Here is a 25,310-nt window from a genome sequence, read left to right as displayed (position 1 = left end):
CGGAAAAAAAAACAATAAAATAATCAGACAAGACAGAGCAGCAAAGAAATTTTGACAAATGCGAGAAGAAAAAATAAATTTAAAAAATAAGAATGTTTTTGATAGTTTGATATTGAATTTTTAGCCTTTCAAAATCAAATAAGAGATTGCAATTACAGTACTTGACTACACTTCTTGATCTCATAAACAATTACAGCATAGTCTTGTTTTATGCTGAGGTCGTGTGACAGCGAGTACCGCCTAACTTTGTACTCTATCCAGAGTAAGATCGAAATGATGGACTAGACATTTAGATTAGCAACCATTTAAAATCAACAGAAAAATAACTATTACATCGCATCGCGCGTGCCGCTTGATCCAGTGTATTGACCAGAGCGAGTGGCATTCGACAGTCCTCTGTATTTGGAATGTCAGAAGACGAAGATGCACGCGTTTGTAGACTTAACAGTCTGACTGGCGTTGGGAATGGATTAGTTTAACCATCCGCGAGAATACGACTCCGCACACATCGATCACACGTAAAACAAGACCGTACTGCGTATGGATTTTACACGATAATAAATTACAACAATATTAATATAATAAATCTAATAATAATGCGGAGAACTTATATAGAAAAATCGAGTAAACGAAAATGCTTAAAATATGCTATAATTTGGGGTTGAAAGCTTGCTCGGGGCATTTTTCCACACATCTAAATTACGTCGAATTCATTAATTATTATTATTTAATGAAAGTATTTAATATAAAACTCACCAGTTATTTATTAAATAAGAAATGTTTTATCACAATTTTGCTATCTGGAAATTGATGGTTGGAGTTTTCAACTAACAATTAAATTAGAAATTCTCTCCAAATAATAAAATCGAGACGTAACGGGCATGACCAATGGATTTTATAATTAAGATTAAAAATATATAATTTAAATTAAAGAAAAAATGCTGCAATACCTGGTGATTATTGAATATTTGTTGTAGACGCTCCTGAACTTCGTTCTTCATAACCATAACACCGTCGATATCGAGAAGATGGGAAGGAACCAGATTACAACGTACGGCGGATATGTCGTAAGAATACTCGTCGCAGGGAGTGGCGGGAAAGCCCGAGCTGGGAGTGCGAGAGTGATGGGGCGTAGAATACTGGGAAGTTCTTCCGCCTCCGTTAGAAGAATGAGCCAGCGGCTGTTTGGATAGAACCGGAGGCACGGCTTCGTTTCCCAACTTACTTTGAAACCAAGCGGTCCAACTGGATTGAGTGGGATGTAAACAATCTGTCATTAAACACTGTAAAGGAGGATAACACTCTGTGACCATGGGCATGACGCAGGAATCGCTGATGTCCGTCGTGCTCGTGCTAATGCTGTTTCCTTGTTTCAATGTTTTTACGGTTATCGCTTCGTTTTTATTTGAAGAGTTCGCCGTATTCTTGCAACCGTCGGATGGATCTTTACGCTCTCTGACGCCATTTTCCGTAGCCGATTCGGTTTTTGGGCTTCCGTGCATGGATACGCCGTTTTCGCTCACTAACGTGTCGGTCGATCCGTCGATAGACAAGTTGGATAAGTCGGTCGTTTCGGTAGACAAGTCACCCTGAGATATTGTAGAAACTAAATCCTCTTTTTCGCTCGGTTCGTTATTAACAGTTAACAGAGGGCAGTTTTCACCGTTGGCACTTTTTTCGCACGAAGTTATCGGTTGAGAAATCACAGTACTGTCTTCTGTCGCTAGTAACTTTTCAGGTTCCAATTGTTTACTTACGTTTGAAGTTTTAGGAAGAACGTGTTTTTCTGCAATGTTAGGATCACTGTTTCGTCTCTGAGGAATACACATGTGATCTATGGTTAATATGTTGTCGTAAGACTTTGTTTTCACTAACTGGCATTCGTTTTTTTGCGGTATATCACCATTACAACACTTAACGTCTAACTGTTCTTTATTTAAACACAACATTGGAGTGAACATGGGAGGATGATACACGTTACTCCAAAACTGAATATCTTTCATTTGACAAGAAGGATGCAATACCTAGAATAGTTTCAAATAAAACTGAGTCACCATCGACAACTGTTGTTAATATTGTCAAATAAAAAGTTCTGTAAACAACATTTTCAAATTAAAATTAAGAACTCGATAAAAAGGATTTAATTATATTCTTAGATATTCATATATAAATACTATACAGTATATGGTATTTTATATTGTATTGTATGTTTACTTTAAAGAAGAATATTTAAATACGAGTAAATTTTCCAATGTCGTAATCTACAAATAACGTAACTGCTCCATTTAATATAATCAAATATTCGGCTAAAATTTTATAAAAAACAAAAGTGTAGTTTTTAAAAATTTCAGACTCCAGGCAGATACGATAATTCAATAAAGAAAAAAGATTTAATTTCTAAAAGAAAAAGTTTTTATACGTAATAGAAAATATATTTTCAGCAATTTTTAAGTAGTTTTAACATGTGACATTATCTGTAGCTATTGCTAAATGATCTTAATATTTTTCGTAGTTTTCTAAATTATCAATAAAATTTTTTAAAGTACTAGTTACCACAGTTTTAAAATTCCATATTTTACAGCATATAAGAGAAATCACACTCCATTTCAGTACAGATTATTTTGGGGAAAAAGTATTTAGTGTATTTAAGCCATACCATGCCTCTGAAACAGTATCAAATAAATAAATATATTTTACTGTATTCTAGTTTTAAAAAATTAAAATGCATATTCACTTTGCAGGAAAGTCATTTACCATTAAAATATTCTACAATACATACAATCTGTATAATAATCAACTTTTTTATCAGAATAACGTTTTAAAAATTTGGAGTATTGTAGAGGATGAAATTTTGAAAGTTTTGATATAAGGGACCCACAGCCAGAAATGTGATATAAAGTTTCTACAGTGGTAGGAAGAGCTTGACTGCCCTTCACTTTGGTAGCTACACTTCCGTCCATTTATGTCACATTATCATTCTTGACTTCTTCCTCTGGGGTTATGTAAAGTGCCTTGTGCAGGCAACACCAATAGGAACAGTTCACGAGCTTATGGAGTGCATCTTTACAGCATTTAATACCATCAGAGGGGAGCGTGGCATTTTACAGAGAGTCGGGCAAAACATGGTTCGTGGTTGCACATCATGTAACAAAGTTGGTGGTTGTCACATTGAACATTTACTCTACAGTAGTGCAGTCACCGATTCTATGTACAGTTTGATTGTACTCTACTGTTTTGTCAATAAAACGTGTCATAAATACTGTATTCTGCTGTTTCATTCAGCATACTGACTGCAAAGTGCTGTAGAAACTTTCTATTACATTTCTGGCTACGGGTTCCTTATATCAAAACGTTCAAAATTTCATCCTCTACAATCCCCCAAATTTTTAAAACGTCATTCTGATACACCCTGTATATTATTATTATTCATTTTAATTAAAAATTACATTTAATTATAGCAAAATAATAATTAATTTTAATAACAGTTCACGAATTAGGAGTTGGGTGAATAGATGTATGTACAGTACTTGTAGACTACTAAAGGTTGTTAGGGGGAATTCTTTAGCATATGAAAAATCACAACTTCATTACATATGTATAAGATGTAGGGCAATTTTTTAAGCCTGTTTTCTTATATACCACAAAATACAGTAATGCAACAATGAAAATATACTTGAAATTTGTTATTTACTCATAAATTTAAACTCAATTCTTCAATAACCTCAAAAAAATATATAATTCTTCAATTTCTATTTCCAAAACATTTACTAGTTATGAATTTCAGCTCATTTTCAATATTATATAAAATGCACTTTCAGTCTCACATACTGCTAAGATTTAAATTTCATCCATATTCAATTATTGCTATATTTAACAACACCTTTTTGTTAAAACTAACGGTTATAAATATTGAGAACAATCGTTACAACATACCAATATTTTGTATTACAAATCTAAAAAAATCCAACTAAAATGATCATAAACACAAATTATAAAATTTATTTTTGAATAATTAAAATTTATAATACCTGATCTTTAGACTGATATAAATAGTTACTAAAACGTTCCGGAAAGGAATTGAGATAATTCCATATGGAGAAAGTACGACTGTGGATACCATGATAATTTCTTTCTTGACTATTATTACAATAAAATGTTCCAAATAAACAGGAATATGTGTGATGTACAAGTTTCACCTGTGAAAAATTTCCATTAATATAAAATATTAAATGAAATGAAATACAAAAAACATTTAGTCAATTCTCGACGATATTGGCAAGTGGATGTCGACATCGAGATTTGGCTGTATTTTAAAACTAAAGCTAATAAATTTACCAAATATTGTTCATTAAACTCAAAACTGCAAGGAAACTGCAACAACAATTGATGCACGCAATCCAACCACTGCAAAAACACCGGACATCTTTCGTTTGGATCGACGGTGCCGGGTCCGTGTCCGCAGCGATCTCCAAACTTGTGGCCGTAACTTAACCACTCTCTTTCCACCAACACCTGAAATCCCTGGCAAAAAAGAAATTGCAAAAAAGTTACTAGATATGTTAGTGAACTAAAATTGATGAATTTATTATGCAAATTTTACATAGTAAGGCAATTATTATGTAAAAGGTTACCAATTCTGAAATGTATAAGTTATTTAATAATTCAAAAATAAAATAATTAAATTATTCTCTTATTTCATTTATTTGTAATTTAAAAAATAATAATTGCTAAATTGTATGGAGAACACAATAAACATGAGTTTGACACAGAGTTTGCCATCAAGAATGAATACATTTCTGGCATCTTGTAGGTGGAGTTCATTACTGATCACATATCATGGTTGAGGGTAAGGGGAAGATGGTCCAACATAAGCATAATAATATCCATGCACTGACATAAGACAAGACAGATGAAACTAAGGACAAATTCTACAGTATCCTAGAAGATGATGTTGACAGAATACAGAAATATGAAATGACAATGGTAACCGGGGACTGTAACGCAAAAATAGGAAAGGAGATAGTTTGGAAACCCACAATTAGCAGACATAGCTTACCTGCCAATACCAATGATAATGGAATGAGATTAGTACCTTTGCAACATATTGTATAATGATAAAGGCTAAAATAAATTCAAAAATTTAATAGAACATTTCAATGCCAATAATATTCAGTGATTTACTGTAGGTTTGAAAGCCAGTTTTTCATATCTTATTCTCTGTACAGAACTAATATATGACAAAATAAAGTCAGTTTCTAAGTAGTTCTCTGAGAGTGATTACATAAGATGAGGGAACTACAGTTATACACCTGAACAACTGATTGCATATATGACAGAGGTCCACTAAGATTATGAAGCTGAAAAATTTGTAGTCAGCTGTACTTTTTCTGCTTTTAGATAAGTTTAGATATATAAATACTTATCAGTGTGTTATAATTGTTACATGTAGCCTACAAGAGTAGTAGACTATACCATTTAGACTTGTCTAAATACAGTAAAATGTTCACATAATGACGTATTTCTCAGAAAATATCATTGTCATCAAGCAACACATACCTGTATTGAAAACTTTCAAGATTAGCTTTTAAGATATAAATTTAGCTGCTTATATTTCACCAATAAAATTAATTACTGAGTTAAAACTTATTCTGTATGAAAGAAAACAAGTAGAAGTATCTAATAGCATTGATTAAAGTGTTGAAGGAATAGTAAACAGAAGACAACTACAGATATACATATTTATATGCACCTTTAGTGCTTTTGAGGAAAAATAAATTACAACAGCTAAATACACTGCAGATATAGTCTATGTTTTTAATACTGTTTTCCTCCCTGTCATATCTCCACATTGTTATGGTGGGAAGCTTGCTGATATGTGCAAGCAATGTCTTGGTGGAGTTTTCTTATCCGAGTTCCATGGCTATGTCTAAGAGGAACACTCACCAAAGCCAAATGGAGGCATTGTACTGATATACCCAGGCAATATAACAGATGCTGCAAACAATCCCCTTGGGGCAACACCCCATTGAAATCAACATTGAGTTTGACGTTGACCATATTTTTTACCTCTATGTTACAACTAACACAGATTTTAATTCTAAAAATTGAGAGAGATAATGTCTGTTGGAGGTTCAACAGATTCAGGGGATCTGATTGATCCTCCATTCCTTTGGAGCATCTCTGGAGTCAGAAAAATGTACTGAAGAAGCTTCTATTGTCAGGTTTATCTTCAAGATCTCTCTTTATCCTGGTTCTTCCTCAAAAGGTGGATTCTTCAAAACACCTGCTGTTTTGATTCTGATGATTATGGATTCCAGGTTGGAAATGGGTCATGGTCTTCCTCAAGTTAGAAATGTGCCCTGATTTTCTGAGTCTGTTTGCCATCACTTTTGAAGAATGCAGTCACATTATGCAAAGTGATGGAGAAGACAGCAGAGTGCATTGAGTGTGAGAGTGGCATTCCTGTGGCTCTGGGTGGCTCTAAGTGTTCTATCTAAGGTCTGAATATGCTCTCTCCTATTGGCATTCAAACAAGCATCCAAAGTTTCCAAGAAAACTGAGAACATAGTTGATGCAAAATTATGAAGACTATCATTTCTGATGGACAAGTGTCCATCAGAAATGTCTCATTCAGGACTTTCTCCTTACCAGCTTCTAATCAGTGGCTTTAGGGCCTAGTTGCAGACTTGCTGTTATTGTTTCTTGGTTGTGACTTCAGGGCCTGTTTACAGATGGATCCAAAACTGATAGTGGTAATAGTGGTTGATGGTCTGGTATGAGCTTTATCCCACTGGGTAGGTTCCCAATATGTTTCAAGTGGAGTTACTAGCTATTACTTGGTGTAAACACACCTAGTAATAGCTAGCAACTTATTTTAATAGAGGTCTCAATAAGACTATCTATTGGGTTCAGCCAAGGTTCATTTGGTTTTTAGAAAGAAATAAAATATACTATTTTGAAATAAATAAAAACATTTAATCCTCAATGTATTCACCCTTCTGTTCAATAACATTAATGTCAACTGAAACAAGATGAAACTTGATAAGCACAACAGAGGGGCCACAGATGAGCGATTAAGTAAATACCCGAATGAACTTTCAGTTCAACCCAATATATTGTTTCTGACAGTCAGGCGGTCTTCATGGCATTTGACTTGTTAGATTACTTCAGCATTTGTTTAGAATGTTGCTTAAATCTCTACTTGCATCAGAGTTCATCTTATGGGCGCCAGGACATAAGGATATTGCTGCAACATAACTGCTGATTTACTGGCCAAGCAGGGAACTTTGTATCCCTTCATAGGGCTTGAACCATCTTTGAGTATTTCTTATATTGATAATATGTTTTTTCAGAGTTGTTAAAGAATGAACTACCTTGGATCATTCTAAACAGTGAAAGTTAATTCCTAGCTTATAGTGAAGCAAGACATTTTTGCCTATTCTGGGCAAACTAAGAATTTCTCAGTTTCCAGCAGTAATCATGCTTGCTTCATTGGTCAATGCTATAATAAAATTAGTTATCACTTCATGCCAACTTTATAATTATTGTAAAATCACTTACGTGTTGTGGTGTTACCACGGTTACCATGGTCAATGCTATTTTGAACACTTTTGTAAACATCTGTCAAGTGAGACTTGCCTTCCCAGCCTTTTCCCACTTTTGCAGGTATGTCAAGGAGACTCTTTTGCATCACATTTGTGAGTGTGCATATCTTTGCTCAGGTAGATTTATTTATCTAAGTCATTCTTTGTTGAGCCATTCTTTGTTCAGCTTTCCTTCAGATTTTGTAAAGAGATTAAACTTCTAAAGTAATCTCTTGTGATGTGCACAAAGCACATTTTACGTCAAGATGTATTTGGCCTATAGGTCCCCATTTGAACAAAAATAACTACAGAGATGCTTTTGATAAGTTTGATTTGTTGATAATTAAAAGTTAAAATTGATAGATAACCTGCATCTGCTTTCAAACTGGCTTTTATATAAAAATAATCCATAGCTTATCTGCATGAAATGTAACATAAATAACCCATGTAATACATGAATACAAAATTTAGAGAAATTTTCAATAATGTGTTTGCAACACACATCTAAGTAAATATTGCAAAAATAAAAACAAGTCTAGTATCTGATATATTGCTTGTTCAGATTAGGACTTTTACTGTATTTTATTTTTATTTGTTTAAAATTTATATTTTATACTTGTAAGAATTCAGTAAGATAGTATTAGAAGTTTCTTGAGAATTTCTCTAATGAATGTCAAATATCCAGTATCAAATGAATACTGACTGCTTCTGAGACTTGTTTATCCAACCTATTACATATGCATTTTGAATCATTGATAAAAATAATGTCTCTTCATCAGCTACAATTACAATTTTTTGTCTTAACATTTGTATTATGAAAGCAGATATATTGTATGAGTTGTATTGGTAGTTAATTATTTCTAAATAATGGAAAAATTTTAATTATTATTTTAGCATATTTTCAATAAGGATATAACCAAATTAAATGGTTGGTGTACAAGGAAGATATGTTTGAAACATCAAAAATCACTTGAAATTTCAACTTATGCTATAATTATTGAAGTAATGTTACTGAATGTCTTTATTACTTTATTAATTATTTTACTACTCTAAATTAATATTGTTTATTTGACTGTAGCTAAGGAAGAGATGTTGAGTTCTTATCAATGATTCAAAATGCGTATGTAATATATTAAAAATTAACTACTCTATCTTAAAAATGAATACCGAGTGCTTTATAACTAGATACTTGAAATTTATTAGAGAAATTATAAAGAAACTTCTAATTAAAGAAAACTATTTTCCATTTCACAAAAAAATAACAGTAAAAAATATTACATGTAAAAACTTTTATAATGTTAATAAATGAAAAAAAAATCATTCTGCAACTCTTCCACTCCTATAAAAAATGATATAATTTAGTAAAACTCTGTTTACATACCTCCATTGTTCGATAATAGGGATCGAGCATCAATTCAGCTAAAGCTACGATCTGAGGAGTCCTGTCCCAACCATCCGAACAATGAACTAATACAGGTCTCTGTTCAACATCTACAGCATGCACCACAACTAAAGCGGCTTTTAATAGTCCCGCAATATACTGCAACCATTTAGTTCCTTCCAATAATGATAACCAACTAAAATAAATAATAGTTTTAATTAATTCCATATTACTACTACAGTTTTAAAAAATTATTATTGTAAGTTCTGCCAAAATTAGTTTATTTATGCATATAAAAACATCTATTAAAACACTAATAAACAAAGTTTTCATATTACAGTGCTTAATGCTGCCTCAATTAACGTTGATTCGATATAATGTGGTCTACTCAAAGCCATAAAAAACTCAAAATTTACGCTGATTCAAATTATCGCAGCATTTCATTGATTATTCCCAAACACAAACCAATCAGCAAAACTTGGCAATTTGTTATAGTGCTGTACTTTCCTTAAATCTGTCTGTTTGGTGCAATTTTGGAAAAAATATAACATCATGGATGCCATAGACAATATTGACTTTGCTTGGCAAGAATTAACTGATAAATGCACAAACAAAGTGTGGAAGAAGTTATGGCTGAAGGTATCCAAGAATTCTCAACGAGAAGAGCCTATCGCTATATCGTTAGATTGACCAAACTGTCAACCTAAATCGATACAGCAGGACTAGGAGATGTAAATGAACAGGATATTGAGGAGTTACTGCAAGTTTCTGGTGAGAGCCTTACCAATGATGACCTTTGAGAACTGGCAGAACAAGGAATTTGTGTGCAACTGGAAAATAACTATTCTGAAAACAAAGAACCCAAAGAATTTCTATACAGATTTCCTTAGAAAAGATTTGGTAACAATAACCAAAATTGTTGATCAAATTGTAGCGAATGATTGAAAGGAGTGCAAAACGAGGCATTTTGGATGCAATCTCCTGGTACCGACATTTGCTCCAGGAAAGAAAAAAAGCGATAAATGAAACTACATTGCTTTATTGCAAAAAACAAGAATTTCAGAAGAGCCAAGGCCTTCATTACAAAAAATGAACTTTACATTTCTGTGTGCATATGTTTGTGTGTTACTTAACATATATTATTATGCAAATTAATATAAAAATAACTTAAAATTAAAGTAAAATTTGATTATTTTTGGTTGTGTGATCCCCTATCCCTATTTACTCTATGTTAAAATGACCTTGTTTAACGCCGTTTCGTTTAGCGCTTTGTCGTCTAGGAACACATCCCCTGCATTAAGCAGGGTCTTACTGTATATTCCTTTATAACAAATACAGTACAATAATACTTCTTTAACTTGAAGCTCCAAGAAGCAGGAAGAACTTTATGTTACAGACAATTTGAGTTAGAGAATAATACAGTAAAAAATGCAGATTCTGAATAGATTTGTACTTTTACCTCCCTTGCATTATATAAAAAATTTTTGATAGAGTTTTTTGTTTTAAACAGCCTGTGTAATACCTTTCAGCAAAATGTTCAATGTAACTAATGGAATCAAACAGTTTTGGAGGTATATCTTGTTGAGGTCTCAACAAGATATACCTGCAAAACTGGAACTTGGACTGGAACTTTATTAGAAAATTGGTTTTGGAGAGTAGATAAAACTGTCTGAAAATTTTGTGGAAATATGATAATTAGGATCACTTTGGATAAAATAAATATTAAAATTTGAGTCAGAAAAGTTGAAATTAACATAAATCGATGTCCGGGAACTGTGAAAAACTTTTTTTTTGACTCTGAGAAAATGTGAGTCACAAAATTCAAGTTAGAGACATTAAATCCCTATGCTGTTCCATTGAGACCTACCAAATGCTACATTTTATTCAAGTTAAAGAAATATTTAATTTACAGACATTTGAGTTACAGAAGTTTTACTATAATGAACTAATCAAAAACTGAACTCAATTATATATTTTATTTATTACAAATTTGTTATTTACTAAAACATTTGTTTTTATAAGAAAAATCTAAAAGATTTATAAAAGAGTAACTTGAAGCAAAACTAAAATTACAAGAGTATTACAAAAAATGCTGTTAAATATTAATTGTAACCAATATAATATCCTCTAAGAGGCTAAATTAAATGTAATTCATCTAATCAGAACAAGAGAAAACTACTTATATAACACCAGAGCTATTTTTAAATCAAGCATGCTATTTTTAATGTCTTTAGATAACTTGATTTTATTAGCGATTGCTTTGTTATCAAAAATTTTAAATTTTGATTTAATGAAAATAGATTTAGCTGATATAAAATGTTACTATTTTATAAAAGCTTATTATGCAAATGAATAATTGCTGTATTATTTGAAGTTCATTTTATCAGAGTATTGCTTAGTATGTTTATTGTATGATATTTCTTTTCTAAAAGTTTTACCTCTAAGATTCACTGGAAGTACACCATGATTCCTAATTTGCATTATTAATAAAATTTATTAGTATTGTAATTCTGAATAATTCTAAAAACCTTTAACATTTATACATAAAATATGGTGATAAGTACTAAAACGGAAATATTACTTGGATCAAGAAATATTCTTTTATTGTCAATGATTCATTCTATTTTATACAATAAGAATTCATAAATCTTATGCCAGACATTCAAGAAGTTCTCTTTTATCTGCAATTACTATAAAGACAAATACATAAAACCTATTTTTATTTGTAAGCATTTAACTATTTTAATAGATTTATGAACAAGCTAGCACTAATTATAATTGCAAATTACTATTAATTGCTACTCCAACACATTTTAAAAAATAAAATAAACGATTTTTCTACACAGAAAATTGTGTGTAACATACATTTTTAAAAGAAAAATTTGATGCTATGTTTATATTATATAAAGCTTACTAGATATAGAGATGTTCCTTTAATAAATAATCTCAGTTGGTATACAGTAAATCTAAAACTGTATTAATTAATCATAGCTATATTTACAATAAAAGAAAGACTAAGTACTTACTTCTGATCTTGTGGAGAAGCACATAACATTCTTAAACTTTGAAAACTTTTTCTGATGCTATGAATATTGGCTAAACTCATAAATTGTATCTCACAGTTTGGATAATATTCTGGAAATTCACATCCTCCACCTTTTGCTCTGTTGGCAACAGCTGCAGTATATGAACGAGCATCTAAAATAAGCAATTTCTTGTTGCTTTTTCCTTCTATTGAATCTGTTTTAAAGAACATTAAACAATTTTAAAACAATACTTTTATTGCCATTGTAATTTCATTTAAATGGTTAAAATAATAAATAATTTTAAGCTAAACTAGAAATAGTCATGTTCATACTAACGATGTTTTGTTTCACTTATAATATTGATAATTCTTTCAGTTATGATTAATTATGACTATTCCAAATTGATCATGATTAAAAGTGTCATTATCATCATCAAAAAGAAAATAAGCTTAAATATTTTATTTTAGGACAAGAATACCTAACCATTTGTGCATATTAAATGGAAAATGTCAAATGAAGATACAGAAAAATTGTTTAATATAACTAATATAGAATGTTCATGATGTTATAAATACTGTATAGTTTTTTTGACATATTTTGCTTAATATGTCTGTGTAACTTTTACACTAACATTTATTAATTAAAAAGCACATGGTTTAGTGTTATCCACAGTTTCAAGCATCTGAGGAATACCTTGCAAAACATCTCTGTGATCAATGTTCTCCCAATAAAATGTATCTTAGTTTTAAATACTCAAACTTCATAGAATATAGGTACCTTTCAACATCTTTTTCAGTTAGTGTTTATAAAGAAAAAATTTTACATTTTAAGAACTCAATACAACATTTCTAATAAACAATGTGCAGGAAAGGTTGCCTTGATTCCTTTCCTGCATTGTTTATTAGAAATGTTGTATCAAGTCAAGCTACATTTCAAATAATTGATAGAATGTCAATCATAGACAATTTTGAAAAGTACACTGCCTTAACTTTCTTTAATCTTCAAGTCTCCACTTCACTTAACCTTATGGAGGTTGCAGCTGATCTCACAGATACATTCAGAATAATTTTTTAAATATTTTTATTCCAAAGTGGTATAGAATCTGGAAACTTTGTGCAGCTAACCTTAACAGACTGGTAGCATTGATTAACTAGCATTGATTAACTAGCATTACTCTGTCAGTTCTTTTTTATTAGATGAAACTGCTTGTTTTTCTTGATGCTACTTTAAAGTTATCTGAGAGATACCATAACCTTTTTGAGTATTCTTTTTGTTTTTTGATTCTTTTTTAAAATGGTAAATATTACATATTAAACTAAGAAAGAAGAATTAAAGCTGTTACTTGAGTTAGATATAAAACATTCATAAACAAATTGATTATATTTGTAAATCAATTATTGCATATTTCATTTAAATTTATTTTTGTACAATGTATTTTTTAGTAAAATCTGTTAAAATTTAATATTTATCATCATTCTTTGAAAAAGTTTTATCGTTTTGATTAGAAATACATTAAATTTCTTAAAATTTAAAAACTTTTGACAACTATTACAGTAGAATGATGAACTTTGGATGACTAACTTTGAACACTTCAGAGCTTGAATAATAAATTCAACAAAAATTCACTTTTGGAGTTCAAACAATACTTCAAAGTTCAATTTGTGCATGCAGTTAAATAAAAAAGAAAAAGGGCTCAAAGCACAAACACAATCAGTTCTGTGTCCAAGTTATCTCTCACACTCGTTTTACGTTCATATGTTTTCAGTGTATTTTTAGTTATGTGTATTGTGTTATTTGTTAATTTTTTATTCTTGTAATTTTTCTTTGTTGAAGCTTTAGGGCAAATCACATGTTTTGTATCCTTTAGTTCAAAATTTTCAAAACAGAACTTTTTAAATCACATTTCATGTTCAAGTTTATGAACATCTTAGCCACATACATTTTGAATTTTTTTAATTGTTTGTACAGCATTGTATCCTTTCCAAAACTCAAAGCATAATATTCCTGATATGTTTTTTATCCAAAGACATTTCAATTTGATTTTATTCAAACAAAATCTAAATTAAGAAGTTTAAAGTAAGCTTCTAAACAAAGAATAAAATCTCACATTAGCAAATAGTGTTAAAATGTCACAACTATTATAATTAAATCCCACATCTGTATTAAGTAATAATATCTGTTAAAAATATGCAAAAATCATCTGTTCAACTCAATACAACCCTCACTTATTAACTATGGCATCTGAGAAGTGTGAAGAAGCAACAAAGTATAAGAGGACGGTTGTAATATCAACAATCCAGACAAAAAAGGAATTTATTGCAAAGCATGAAAGCAGTACACGTGTGGTGGATCTTGTAGCTATGTTTAAGATGCCAAAATTGACAGAGTGCAATCAATAAATCAAATTTTCATTTTATTATATAGTATTTATATAGTTAGGAGTATTAAATACTTTGCTTGGATGTCAGGCCAACAGTTAATTCAAAAACTTCAGAGTATGAGACGTTAAAGAGCTGGCCGTTAAGGCCTTTAGTCAATAAGCGGTCCCACCCTACATACTTCCTTGAAAAAGCGCTTGCTAGGTGGGCTACTTCCTTCCTCCTCCCAAGTAGTGTCCTCATCTGTCGCGGCTAAAGAGAGATTATGCACTACGCTGGCTGGCTTGAATCCAGATACTTACACATTTTATAAAATGGATGTTGTTGCATTGTACCCTTCGGTACCGCACTTCAAAGTGGTGATGCTAGCCAATACATTGCTTATCAAAGAAGGCTTTACTGCACAGCAAGTATTAGAAGTTTGCAAAGCATTACTCTTTACTACAGAGCACAATTACTTCCACTTCAATGGAAAGATTTACCTGCAGAAGCAAGGTGTGCCGATGGGCTCACCACTGTCAGCTGTATTGGCAGAATTTATCATGTGGTGCATTGAACACAGCGTTTTTAAATTCCCTCTCACTATAGCTTACCCCTTAATTTATTTAAGATACATAGATGATATTCTTTTGGTGTGGCAGGATACGGAAGATTCCTTCCGGGTATTACAACATCACTTATCAAAAATGTATGTCTCTATACACTTCACTTGGGAGAAGGAAGTTGGGAGAAAAATCGCTTTCTTGGACTTGCACATTCACAAATCCCAGGAAGGCTTGGAATTTTCCGTTTATCACAAGTTTGGCAATATCCCTCTCATAATACCGGCCACAGCCTGTCAACCACAGCAATATGTTAATACGGCCATAGCTCCCTTGATCAGATGGGCATTCTTACTACCATCGACACAACATCTTATTAATACTGAACTGGAAGCTGTCCGCACAGCGGTGTATGCGGCGGGATTTAGTGCCTCCAAATACATCCATGTCAAAAATAGAGTTATACAGTCTCTCTTCCCTGCCACCACATTGCGCAGACCAATGGATTGGACAACGCTCCGTCCCTCACTCCCATAATGTGGACGTTTCATGGCCCGGATCTGCCGGATCTTTAGGCAGAATGGTTTTCATTTATATATTGCTCCATGACCATGTCTGCAACAAATATTGTGTAATGATAGAGATGCTATATCCACCCTGGAAAAATCTGGTGTATACTCCGTTCCCCTGCAGAATCCAATATCAGGACTATGCACCAATTATATAGGAGCGACTACCAGAATGCTGGCTGCTTGCATATCTAAACACCAACGTTCGGTGGCACTTGGCAATTGTGACACTGAACTTTCCAAATTGGTGGTACAACACCACCACATAACACTTTGGAATCAGGTGGCAATACTCAAATGCTGCGATGAAAGGAGCTTGATATATATTTGGGAGGCCTTCCTCAAAAAACTGCTCTCCCCGTGCAACTCCCCTACCCTCGACTTACTGGACGTCTGGATTAATTTATACAGGCGTTTAAAAAATCAACAATAATTCTACACTCATTTCCCGCACCTTCTATGTGGTTCAAGGTGCATACGTGTCAGCCTCTTTATGTGTGTCTTTTTATATGTTACATAAGTTTTATGTATTTTAAGTTTTGTCCCACGCTTTTATATTTAAATTTTAATGTAAACTTGCTCTAATGGCTCTATTCCAATCGGTTTCTATGCTGTCTATGTTAAGGTGCATGCGTGCCAAAATTTTACACGTGTTTGCAAAATGTTTTTAATGCAAAATGTAAAGTCTAAAATTTACTTGTTCTTAATAGCCATTCTAATTGGCTCTTATGTTATGCATGTTAATGTGCACACGCACCAATTTTGTGTTTTCTTAATTTCAATGATTTTAATAGCCATTCCAATCGGTGTTTATTTGTTTTAAAACGCATGCACATGAATTTCAAATATTTTTAATTCTAAAATTTAAATCTTATTTGTAATAGTTATATTCCAAAAACGGTTAATATTGTTAATGCTTAAATTTAAATGTTCTGTTCGGATTCTCTATTTGGTTTTGAATTGCCTGAAGATGACGTACATATTTACGTTGAAAGTGCTTGCAAGATTAAAAATATTTCTTTTAATTCTATTTAATACTTCATACTCTGAAGTTTTTGAATGAGTATTTATGTATTTTATGAATTATGTTTTAGTCTATTATTTAGGGCATTTAAATGTTATCTTTACCTTAAATTATTTGTATTTTCTGTTTTAAGTTTAAAAAAATGGGTATTGTTTAGGATCTGAAAATGGATTATTTACTTTCAATTATTTCTAATAGGAAAAAAAATAGTAAAAATTTGAACAATTTGGCCTTTTGGAAGAATTAAATCTGAAGTTCAAGGCACTAATGTACACATTTTAAAGCAATTTTTTTCATTAATGTATTAGTATCATTAATTATATATTTTTTTCATTAATGATCTACTAAATATAGTACATATATTGCAACCTTTGCAGGTTTAATAGCAGTTCACTATCACAAACTGTCTTTTTATCACAAATTATTCTGAGAATAATTTATAACAAATTTCTTTATTGTCATATCTTAGTTTATATCTTGTATTGCAAAAGAAATATTTATGATATGGCATGCAAACAGTAAATATTGGAGCAAACAAGGAAACGTAACTATATTGATTAATTGTTGATCAAAAAATGAAACTAAGCATTTTATATCCTAACATAACTTTGTTACTTCTATGCCATCTTACTGTGTTTTAGTATTGTTTTATGAAATGGTTGGAATTTTTCCCATTTAAAATAATCGGAACTAAATCTCTGACTAATGTTTCTTCACAGAATGTGCCATTTCCTGGAATCAATTACTGACACTGCTTGGAGAATATCTGTTTCTAAAGTACTATTTTTGTTTTAATTCTGTTTGTTGTTTTAATTCTCAAAACTATGCTCCAGAAGATCAATAATTATAAGTGATCTGAAATCATTTTTTAAAATAAAAATAGAATCTTCGTTTATTCTAAAGAAACTGCAATAAATTTTTAAGATTTACAAATCATGAGATGACTTACAATAAGGACTGACTGTTTATACACTACCAACAGAAAGTTTAAGACCAAACACCATGTTTCTTAAAATAAATATCAGTGACTTGTAATCCGTCAAAATATATACATTGTGTAATGAAATCAATAAGACAATTCAGGAGATACACATCACTGGTTGCCACCATTATTTGAAATAATGACAAACAGTATAGTGTCATGTTAGTTGTATGACATCACTATTATGTGGTTTGTTTAAATTATGAGCAATACCAGATGGCACAACCTCTTATTGGTTATTGAAACACATGAAGTTATTTAAGTAGGTCTATTATCTGTTATATTGTAGTATGCTAGTGCTTAGCTAGATATGACCAGACACAAAATATGTCTCATAAGCCAGGAAATTCATCTATTACAGTGTTTCTCAACCTCTAAGAAATCGTCACCTCCTTCAGTAAAACCATTACGTAGTATAGCCCCCTTCACTACAAAATTCCAATGCCGAGGGCCAAGACTAATGCCAAATTTGTACTGCATTGAATAGAATAGTGACTAGTATAATGTTATTTGTTTAATTATTGTACGATGTAATGAGCAAAATATCTAATTATTCTTAATATATTGTTTTACTATATTGCCCAGAAAATTGTTTTTTGCCCCCAAAATATAAGTTGTTACTAATCACCCCCTCAACATGGAAAAATGCCCACATGGGGGCAATATCGCCCCATTGAGAAACACTGATCTGTTAGAATTGAGACATTTACAATCATTTGTGCTCTGTCAATATCCAAAACAGGTATCCATTGTATATTAGAGAATGAAAAGTATCAGAAACCATTTTGACTGTCCAAGAACAGTCCAAAGACCTAAATCAACATCAGTTTATGAAAATAGATTTATTGTCATGTCTAATATGACAAACAGGTGACTAACTGTGCCAGTAATTACAGTACAGATAACCCCCGTATAACATGGTAGTTACGTTCCAAAAAATTGCCGTGTTATGCGAATCCGTGTTATACAAAACAAAGAACTAATACGAAAAGGAGGGTTAGGTTCCAAAAATTAAAAAACATGCTAGTATATTTTCACAATTAAGATAAATATCTTTATTAAAATTTTCTTAAGTGATACATATTAATATAAATTAAACAATGTTTTCTTCGTCATCACTAAAAACACTACTAATTAACCAAGAGCGTTTTCTTTTTGGCAAGTTATCCTTATCCTCTGAGCATTTTTCTGCATTATCTTCAGATCCATGCTTTACCTTTTGCAAAATGTATGTAATTTTAGATTGCTTGCTTCTAGTTAAAAGGTCTTTATAAATTTCCTTATATGGTGCTAAGCACTTATGAAGAATAAAGCAAGTATGGAATAAGGGAAAAACATTCGGCAACATCAGAAGCAGAAGCGTTGCGATCTGGCAACATTGAAACAAGTTTCGAGAAGGACCACGTGTATCGACAGAAGGCAAGAAGAGAAAATTTACACACTTAAGTACTAATAGTTCATGAAAATAATAATTTTCGTAAACTATTATTACTTAAATATGTAAAAATTTATTACATTTCCTGTTGTACGAGAGTTTTACCCAATTCTCGAACCGTGTCAGAGTGAATCCGTGCTATAAAAGTACCGTGTTATACGGGGATGGTACCAATTCTCGAACCATGTTAGAGAGAATCCGTGATATAGAAGTGTCGTGTTATACGGGGGTTACCTGTATACATAAATGGTGAGAAGCAAACACCCATCTTCATCACAGTAAAAAGCTGATTGCAGAAGATTGGTCTCCATGGTTAGGTTGAATTACGAAAGCCACTACTTTGCCATTGAAATAAGGTTAAATGACTGAAGTGGACAAACAAGAAATGATCCATAATGGAATGGAAGTTGGTGCTATGGATGGATGAGTCGAAGTTTGAAAACAAAATATTTGTTTGCCACAAAATAGGTGAAAGACTGTGGTTCCTACAATGAAGCATGATGGGGTAATGTTATGATATAAGAATGCTTTGCTGTTAATAATTCAGATGACATCTACAGGTTTGAGAGATTGTTAAACAAACAAGGCTATCATCAAATACTTTTCTGTTTTGTTGTGCCCTTGGTCAATGTCTTCTTGGAGATAGTGTTCTTATATTGTTGAAAGACAACACTAAGTACACATCCAACCCATGGAAGCAGTATTTATAACAAAAGGAAACAGTAGGTATGCTGAAATTCATGAAATGGCATCCACAGTCATATGACTTATCTCCTACATAGCTGCCTTGGAATTTCGTGGACAGATGAATTTGACAAAAGACACAATATACTGTACACCAACTCTGGGTATCTATACAAGCTGCATGGCATAGCATCCTTTCTACTTACCTTGACAAACTGTTGGAATGTATGCCACAAGTTTGTGCAGCCATGATTAAAGCCAAGGTGGAGACTGATAAAAGCAAGATTTAACAATTTTTACTTTAAAGTCCTGGGCCTGGTTGCTGTTGACTTCTGTAAAAAAAACCTGAACTAGTCCAATAAATGTAATTAATTTAAGTTACCACATAATTTATTGTTAGTCTTAAACTTTTGATTGATAGTGTATATCAACTAGACAGACAGCAATAACAGTTTGATTAAATTGCCTACTAAGAACATTAGTGACATAATTTCAAAGATTACCAATTTTGAATTAAATGCACCATAACCTCCAATCATTTACAGCAAAATGTACATGCAATGTCATTATTCCATCTAAAAATTTTCAAAATAATCAAATTTTTATGCTTTAGTGAAGAACAAAAATTGAAAAGATTGCATACTAACTTTAAAGGTAAGAAACATTAACACCTTCTAGAACACCTTCAGATAGGCAGGATGCCTATCTGAATAGTGGCATTTTGCAATATTTTTATTAATGTAGCAATAAAAATATAAGACTGACAATAAAAATCCTAGTCTGCTTATTTTGACTTTTAGCATAAATTGAATCCCAAAGCATACTTCAGGAAAAACAGCAGAATATCTAGATCCTGTGCACCACACACCTAGCAATTTCATGATGTCATACAAGTTTTGTCTAGCTCCAAAGCCTAGGTCTTATCTACTCAGCTATCACTACTCAGAAAAGTGAAACTTTGAAAGACTTATAAGCCAAACACTCAATTTTCAGAGGACACTTTTTTTGGAAATGTTTGAAAAGTGGGTCCTATTATTTGGACAAGGAGTTGTTTGTGTTTAAGGCTACATGCTCACCAAGTTTCATTTGAATTGGAGAACCGAATACCTGGCCCTCTCCTTGTAAGCGAGAGCTTAACATGTTACTTTTGCTTTCCAAATGCCAAACTGATAAGGCTACTAGTACTTGCATTAATTAATAAGTAAACTGGTGGTGATAATTTAAAGTGTCAAATAAATTTAAAACTGGCAAAATGGTTGACAATATTTTTAACTTTTCCAGGATGAACCTGAATAAGTGTTCTAGCAACAAAGAAAAAAGTTCAATTGAATAACACAAATAGTTGAGTAGGAAAGAAAGATTTGAAGTTTCAACAAAAAGTACAAAAGCAATTATCCCAAAACAACATTTTCAGAATTATGTCATTAATATTCTCAGTATTCTATCTCAATATGTACAGTAAAATGTGGAATCACTTATGAGGTGTGGAATCCAATAATCAGATCTTATATACTAAATTTTTATCTTAATGTTTATTTAAAAACATAAGTCCAATAAATTAAGCTCTATGTAAAATTAATTTTCTAAACATATTACTTAATGTCTTTAATAAATAAATCACAAATTACTAAAACTTACCAACAGGTAAATGAGTTGGTAAAGACACATTACTGCTATCAACTTCACTACCCATAGAAAAACATTCTTCTTGTGTTGATATACCTGGATCACTTGTACATGCATCAGCAATTGCTTGGATTAGGTTTTCATCATTATGATTTCTCCAACCAAACCATCCTACTTCTGGTTGACTACTTCGTGCTATCACTGCACCATTCGTCTGATGCCTTAAATTTTAATTTAATAAAAGTATTTATCATCAAATATTAAAACTGATAAGTTTGTTTACTTGTTGCAGATAATAGTATTAGAAAGATTAAATTTTTTTGAATAAAAATAGCATTGACTTTGCTTAAATTAAAATACTGTAGCAACTAATATATTCTAAATAACTGAGATAAAAGTTTGGTGGCCTGAAAAACATTACCTTTAGAATTGAAAGACACTACCAGAGGTCTGCAACTGATTGCTGCTTTCTAATGACACTATTTATTCAGCAATCAAGTTACATTACTGATGGGTCAATACACAAAACATATTAGTGTCCCATTTTGTAAAGTGCTGCTTTAAGCTTCAGATGACAGCAAGCCTCCAGAATATAAACTGGCTTTGTGCACCTAATGAACTCATTGATAACAAGGCCCTTCACAAGAGCTTCAAGCGGCTCATCAAAAACTATTTCAGAACAATTGGCAACTCAGTAAAGACAAACTGATTTCTCACCACTGACAAACCTGACAGAATGGACTATAGAATTTTGTAAAATAATTTGTAAATAGTGACATATTCTGCATATTAAACTGTAAGCATATTAGTATAACATCAAAATAACATTGTTTGGAATATTATAACACACTGTCATGATATAAAATTATTATTATTTTATACAGTAATAAATAAAGGTCGGTGTCAAATTTATAGTGTATTTGTGTTTAATATCATATCACTGGTTTTTTATGAAGAACCGTTTGTATCTTCATGTTGTGAACCATCTGTATCTGGTTGGAATCTTAAAAAGATACAGACTTTAATCTGACTTAAAATAATTTGTATGGCCATTATTATTTGAAAGATTATTATTTTATATATAAGTGAAACAAATTTACTTAGTTTATTAATTGTATAAAATGGAAACTCTACTTTAAATTTGTATTATATTTGTGTTTACTTTTCAATTGAAAATATGTGTTGTAAATTTATGTAGTTAATTTCTAACAAATAGCTTATGTAACCTTTGCAGTGCCTTGCAGAGCAGAGGTCCAATAAAGGTGTTATAAAACAAGTTACATATAAACAAAGACAGCAAATAGCCATTAGAGAATAAGAAGTTAGGAAGAAAAAGGAGTGATGTCTATGGAGTTTAATTACTTCTGAAACTAGGGGTATGTTCGTAAAGTCGAACGAGTTAAACGAGAATGACGTTATCGTTATTCTTATTTCGTTAGACTTTTCGAACGATTCGTTTAGAACTAAATGGCTGTTTCTAAAATCAAATGTTGCTAATACAGCCTTATCCGAAATATTTTTCTTAGATTGCTTCGGGTGGACAGTTACTCCAATCATTTCATCTTTTAATTCACAATTTAAACACTCGAGTAGATTTAGAAACATCGATATCGCCGGGCGCCATTTTCTTAACGAAGTAAACCAACTCTTTCCTTCGTGAACTTCGTTAGAGTTTCGTTCGAAACGTCATCACCGCAGAGCATGCGCACTGAGCGAGACTACTACTTTTCGAACGATTCGTTACTAACGCGTTTAACTCGTTCGACTTAACGAACGTACCCTAGTAAGGATTCAAGTTTTCATGAACAAATGTTATCCTCATTCATGAGTCAAAAAATAATAAAGCATCTCAAGGAAAGTAATGAACCAAACAGAAAGATCAGGTTGTCCAATTGCCATATCAAACCAAAACCAACAAAGATCTCTGGAATGCATCTTGACTACAACAGTAAATGTAAATTATTGATGGATGGTAAGAGAGTTTGAATATTAAGACAAAATGATAAAGCAAGTTGTGGAGGACCTTGGATATGAAAAAAATCCCAGAAATCAGCATCTAAAGTCACCCCAGATCAGAGCAAAAGACAGCATTGGAATTTGACAACTCTCTTCAAAGGGACAATAGAAGAGCTATTTAAAATGGATGTAATTATGAATGATAAGATTTATTGCTTCTTCATCTGTTATAAGAAGTTCAAGAACTTTCAAAAGTAAAGGAAAGAGGCGAAAGAAGACTTAAAATTCACAAAGAAAAATTTGGATAAAAAATCCTGACGTAATCCAGCGGCAGGACCAAAGATACTTTTGTTTTTTTTTTTTTTATATGACCTATAAATCAATTTCCCTTATTCAATTTTTCATCCCAAGTAAAATAATTATAATGGTACTATTTTCTATTAAGCTCTTCTGAACTGTTTAAAAATGAAAACATCTGTTTAAAAAATGGTAAATAATTTACTTTAAAAATTAAAACTTAAGAATGATAAATGGCTTCAATTTAAAATTAGTCCTTATACTTCAAAAACTGCATTTATATCATTTTGCTTCAACCTACTGATGAAACTTTTAGGAAAACAAAATACTAAAATTTGTTCTTACAATGAGTCATGTTCTTGATTATATAAGAATTCTCATTTTTGGACAGTTCAGTACTCTACAAAATTCTACAAAATCAATCCTATAATAAGGTGGAATAAGTTTTCACATGAAAAAATTAATGCTATTAATTTGCTAAACTTTTCTTTAAAATTGTAATCAATTTACCTCCAAACAACTGCTGGAATGCGATGTGAATAGCGAAAATTAGCTACTGATTCCAGGTCCGAATCAGGTATGGAAGCAGGAACAAGAAAATATTCAGGATAGCTTGGGCATAATCTTAAAAAAAATTATACATCATTATATTACATAATTACACAAATGTATAAATTTGAATCACAAATATAAATAATTTTGTTAATTTTTATTTATAGATTTATATACACAAGGTATATTCAAATCTTGTTACATATAATCAAATACAGCACTTGAACACTCTTTCAACATATTTGCCATGACTCTGCACAACATGATACTAAAGCTCTGAATCTGACAGATTCAATCATCAAGATCAGTACAGTAATTGTTATTCTGGGTAACTATTTCCTGTCTTTAATTAACCGTTAAATGTTTTGCAACTGACATTTTTAGACCTGAAGAGAAAAGCCTTGAATGTGTTCTTGTATTATTGTTATAACTTAAAAATAATTAAAATATATCAAAATAACATTTTCAGTCAAAAAGTATATTAAAAATTTAGTAATCTAGTCATTCAATATGTCAAGTAGAAAGTAATAATAAAAAATTACTTTTAAATAATTGCGGGTACACATACACACAATTCTTGAACAGCCAACTGATCTCTAGTAGTAAATGACTATTGTAAGTAAAATATGAGTAGCATAATTGAACCTGTACTTGTATTATAGGTTATCATTTATGGAATTGTAATTATTTTGGAGTAAATTTATAATTTGTAACACTATAAAAACCTACAATCATTACATTCACTATGAAAAATGCATTATATTGGGGTGAGTCATAAATAAGTGGGTTCTCTAAACCAGTGATCTCCAAACTTTGATTATGTACCCCTAAGACGAAAATAATTATAAGTTGTACCCTGTATAATATAAAATTTGTTAAATTTCCACAATACATACATAATTCCTGCTAAATTTCATGCTATCCGCAATTTGAATTTTTTCCATATTTGATCGCAAGTGATTGTGAGCCTACTTCTTTGGGAGGATGAATGACTGTGAAATTAGACAGACTGTGGACAGGACACACATACAGTATTTTGAAGGAAAACTTGACATAGCCCCAAGTATCACTTTGCATACCCCACTTTAGAGAACACTGCTCTAAACGAATTTATTTGCCAATAAAATGTACAACAATAGACTTTAATCTAATACATATTCACAGTCATTACTGATGACTTCTTGCCATTTTTTGGGCATTCTGTCAATTCCTCTAAAATTCTGGTAGTTTTGAATCAAAAAATTCCTGGACAAACTTCTGAACCCGTCATCATTT

General features: G+C 31.5%; 1 protein-coding gene across 3 annotated transcripts in view; it reads right to left on the bottom strand.

Annotated features, from left to right (window-relative positions):
• LOC111635179 (myotubularin-related protein 3-like) overlaps positions 1-25,310 on the bottom strand; it is a 103,132-nt gene that overhangs the window by 6,000 nt on the left and 71,822 nt on the right. For all 3 annotated transcript variants that reach the window (XM_023380069.1, XM_023380071.1, XM_023380070.1), the window contains exons 5-11: positions 23,994-24,107; positions 21,243-21,451; positions 11,991-12,204; positions 8,965-9,160; positions 4,336-4,521; positions 4,029-4,196; positions 951-2,024 (exon numbers count right to left, since the gene is read on the bottom strand). In XM_023380069.1, coding sequence (XP_023235837.1) covers positions 951-2,024; positions 4,029-4,196; positions 4,336-4,521; positions 8,965-9,160; positions 11,991-12,204; positions 21,243-21,451; positions 23,994-24,107 — 2,161 coding nt within the window. The remainder of the gene's footprint in view (positions 1-950; positions 2,025-4,028; positions 4,197-4,335; positions 4,522-8,964; positions 9,161-11,990; positions 12,205-21,242; positions 21,452-23,993; positions 24,108-25,310) is intronic.

Source organism: Centruroides sculpturatus, unplaced genomic scaffold (genome assembly GCF_000671375.1).
Source record: "Centruroides sculpturatus isolate CEXI.00-Female unplaced genomic scaffold, Cexi_2.0 scaffold905, whole genome shotgun sequence".
Lineage (NCBI taxonomy): Eukaryota > Metazoa > Arthropoda > Arachnida > Scorpiones > Buthidae > Centruroides > Centruroides sculpturatus.
This window is presented reverse-complemented; position numbering and strand designations above follow the sequence as displayed.